Source organism: Pyrgilauda ruficollis, unplaced genomic scaffold, assembly GCF_017590135.1.
Source record: "Pyrgilauda ruficollis isolate IOZ18807 unplaced genomic scaffold, ASM1759013v1 scaffold295, whole genome shotgun sequence".
NCBI lineage: Eukaryota > Metazoa > Chordata > Aves > Passeriformes > Passeridae > Pyrgilauda > Pyrgilauda ruficollis.
Genome location: NW_024524322.1, coordinates 73,177 through 76,803, shown reverse-complemented (window position 1 = coordinate 76,803; position 3,627 = coordinate 73,177). Strand labels below are relative to the sequence as shown.

The 3,627-nt window shown below is 66.8% G+C and overlaps 1 protein-coding gene across 1 annotated transcript in view; it reads left to right on the top strand.

Moving 5' to 3' along the window:
* Positions 1-1,079: 1,079 nt before the first annotated feature.
* The window catches only part of AGAP2 (ArfGAP with GTPase domain, ankyrin repeat and PH domain 2), a 15,390-nt gene continuing 12,842 nt past the window's right edge, over positions 1,080-3,627 (top strand). The window contains exon 1 of the mRNA XM_041472633.1: positions 1,080-1,296. Within this exon, the coding sequence (XP_041328567.1) occupies positions 1,131-1,296 (166 nt within the window). The 5' untranslated portion in view covers positions 1,080-1,130. The remainder of the gene's footprint in view (positions 1,297-3,627) is intronic.

Genomic DNA, 3,627 nt, shown 5'->3' with positions numbered 1-3,627 from the left:
CCAGGCTGGGTTACACCCCCGACCCCTCAATAAACCCCCCAGGACCCCCATTCCTGCCTCTGCCTGGGACGGTGCAGGGGATGGGGACACTGGGTGCTAGGACCCCCAAAGAGTGCTGGGACCCCCCAGTGGGTGTTGGGACCCCACGGTGACCACTGGGTCCCCACAGGGACTGCTGGGACACCCCAGTGGATTTTGGGACCCCATGGGGACAGCAGGGACCCCACAGTGATTGCTGTCACCCCACAGTGATTGCTGTCACCCTCTGCAGGTGGTGGCACTGCCCTGGACACTGGGACCCCCCCCAGGTCCTGGGACCCCCTGTGGGCACTTGGGGGGATGGGCAGGGGTCCATGGCTGGGGGAGGACACGGGGACATCCCCAAGGGCCCCTGGCAGTGTCCTGCCCTGCCTGGGGTGACACGGGGACACTGGGGGGACATGTAGGGATGGGCTGTGTGCGCATGGGATGGCACACATGTCCTTAGCGTGTCTGTGTGTCACTGCACATGTCCCCAGCGTGTCCATGTCACTCCATGTGTCCTTGGCATGTCCGTGTGTCACTGCAGTGCCCGTAGTGTGTCCATGTCACTGCACACATCATTGGCGCGTCCGTGTGTCACCGTACCACACACCCCCAACGTGCTGTGTGTCACTGCACGTGTCCTTAGCGTGTCCATGTGCCCATACATGTCCCCAGCATGTCACTGCTGTGTCCGTGTCACCTCACACATGTCCCCAGCGTGCCCGTGTGTCCCCAGCGTGTCTGCACAAGAACCCCGTGGGTGTCCTGAGCCCCCCAGGCCGTCCCCAGCACACGCCGTGTCCTCGGGGTGCCCCCCACCCGTGCGTGTGTCCCCCCGTGTCCCCGGTGCCGCATCGCTGGCGTGCCCGTGGCGTGGCGGCCGGGGCTGGCGCGTTGGGCGTGCCGGGCCGTGCCCGTGCCCCGGCGTGTCCCGGCGTGTCCCGGCGTGTCCCGGCGTGTCGCGGCGCGCTGGGGCCGGGCCCCGCCGCCGCTGCAGCCCCGCGCGGGCCGTGACGTGTCCCCGCGGGTGACGCTGCGGCTCCGGCAGGAAGCGAGCGGGGCGGCGCAGGCCGGGGGCCGAGCGGGGTCCCGGGGCCGGGGGTGCCATGGGGGCCCCCCGGGAGCGGCGCGAGGTTCTGGCCGCCATCCGGGCCGAGGTGGCCCGGCACGAGGGGGCCAAGGGCCACCTGAACCGGCTGGTGCGGCTGGTGGAGACCGTGCAGGAGCCACAGCTGCGCCGGAGCTTGAGCAGCGCCCTCAGGGCCCTCCGAGGTACCGGGGGACACCGGGGCTGGGGGACAGGGGGGGACACTGAGGGGACATGGGGGGCACAGGCAGGGGGACAGGAGCATGGACAGAGGATGGACAGGTGGATGGACAGAGGATGGACAGAGGATGGACAGGTGGATGGAAAGGTGGATGGACATCCTGTGGGAGGAGGATACGTGGATGGGTGGAGAGATGAGATGTGGGCAGATGGGTGGAGGAAAAAGGCGATGGATGGAGGGACGGACAGACAGACAGGGAGCTGGATGGAGGCAAGGATGGACAGAAGAGCAGGTGAAAGGGACAGAGAGGTGGATGGATGGATGGATGGATGGATGGATGGATGGATGGATGGATGGATGGATGGATGGATGGATGGATGGATGGATGGATGGATGGATGGATGGATGGATGGATGGATGGATGGATGGATGGATGGATGGATGGATGGATGGATGGATGGATGGATGGATGGATGGATGGATGGATGGATGGATGGATGGATGGATGGATGGATGGATGGATGGATGGATGGATGGATGGATGGATGGATGGATGGATGGATGGATGGATGGATGGATGGATGGATGGATGGATGGATGGATGGATGGATGGATGGATGGATGGATGGATGGATGGATGGATGGATGGATGGATGGATGGATGGATGGATGGATGGATGGATGGATGATGGACGGATGGATGGATGGATGGATGGATGGATGGATGGATGATGGATGATGGATAGATGGACGGATGATGGATGATGGGTGGATGGATGGATGGATGGATGGTGGATGGATGGATGATGGATAGATGGACGGATGATGGATGATGGATGGATGGATGGATGGATGGATGGATGGATGGATGGATGATGGATGGACAGATGTGACACTGGTGTCCCCCCAGCCCCACACTGGTTCTGGCCTCTGCTGGTCCTGTCCCAGCTCAGAGGGTCCCTGCCCCCCTTCCAGCAGTGCCCCCAGGTGCTGCAGTGGGGCTCTGGCAGTGCCAGCCTCCGTGGGGACCCCTTTGAGAGGAACGGGGGGTGCAGGCCCCGCTGGGGGTGGGGGCCCCCCCATTTCCGTGCCGGGGCCCCGGGGTGGTTTCCGGTCCCGGCGCTGTGGGAACGGGGCCACTTCCTCCCTGTGTCTGCGGGGGGGCCCGCCTGGGGGGGGTTGGGGGTATTGGTGGGAACAGCGATGGGGACAGGATGGGGACAGGATGGGGACAGGGATGTGGACAGGAATGGGGACAGCGATGGGGACAGGATGGGGACAGGGATGGGGATGGGAATGGGGATGGGGACAGGAATAGGGACAGGGATGTTGTGGTGGCAGGGTCGGACCCGCCGTGCCCCGTGTCGTCCCCTCCCCGCAGCGTGGGACATCTGAGCGATGGGGAGGCGTGGCCCGTACTTGGAGAGAGCCGGGGGACATCGGAAGGGAGAGGGGGGCACTGGAGGTGGCAGCACTGTCCCCACGGGGTGCTGAGGGCAGATCCCCCACCAGCCCGGGCAGAGCCAGCTCTATGGTCACAGCCCGGGGGTGGCAGCAGGGACACCTCTGGGGGTGGCCCCCCTGCCCCGAGCGGTGCCAGGTCCTGGGGACCCCACGCGTGGGGGGCACACAGGACCCCGCAGGGCCCCACAGGGCCGGGACCCCCGCCCGACCTCCGCGGGGCACGGGGGTCCCGGGGTCCCACGGTGCCCCGAGCCCCGTGTCCCCCCCAGGCCGTGAGACGCAGAGCTAGGGGGGGTCACGCTGGCGTGGGGGACACCAATGGCCGTGATACCTGGCCCGGGTCCACGAGGGTGACACGGGAGTGACGAGGGTGACACGGCGGGGTCCACGGCTGCTCCCAGCGCCATCCCCGCCGTTGCCGTGGTAACGGGATGCGCAGGGATGCTGCGCCGCTGCTAAAAATGCCAGAAAAAGGGTGGATGAGCCTGCCCCGATCCCCGCAAGGCCCCCCGAAAATCCCCAAAGCCGCTCCCACGCCCCCCCGTCACCACGGACCCCCTCCCCACCCAGCGTTGCTGTCCCGGGAAGGGGAGGGATGGGATTTGGGAGTGCGGGGAGCAGCGGGATGGATGGAGGGATGGATGGATGGAGGGATGGATGGATGGATGGATGGATGGATGGATGGATCGGAGGTGGAGAGGGGTATCGGGGTGCCGGGGTACCGGCAGCCCAGCAGGTGCCGGAGCCGGAGCCGGGGGGTCGGGGGGGGCGCCCGGGAGCGTCCGCGCCTGCCCGGTAGCGGCGGGGCCGCCGCCCGCCCCCGCCCCAGCCCGGCCCTGGGAGCGGCGCATGGCGGAGAGCGGCGGCCCCG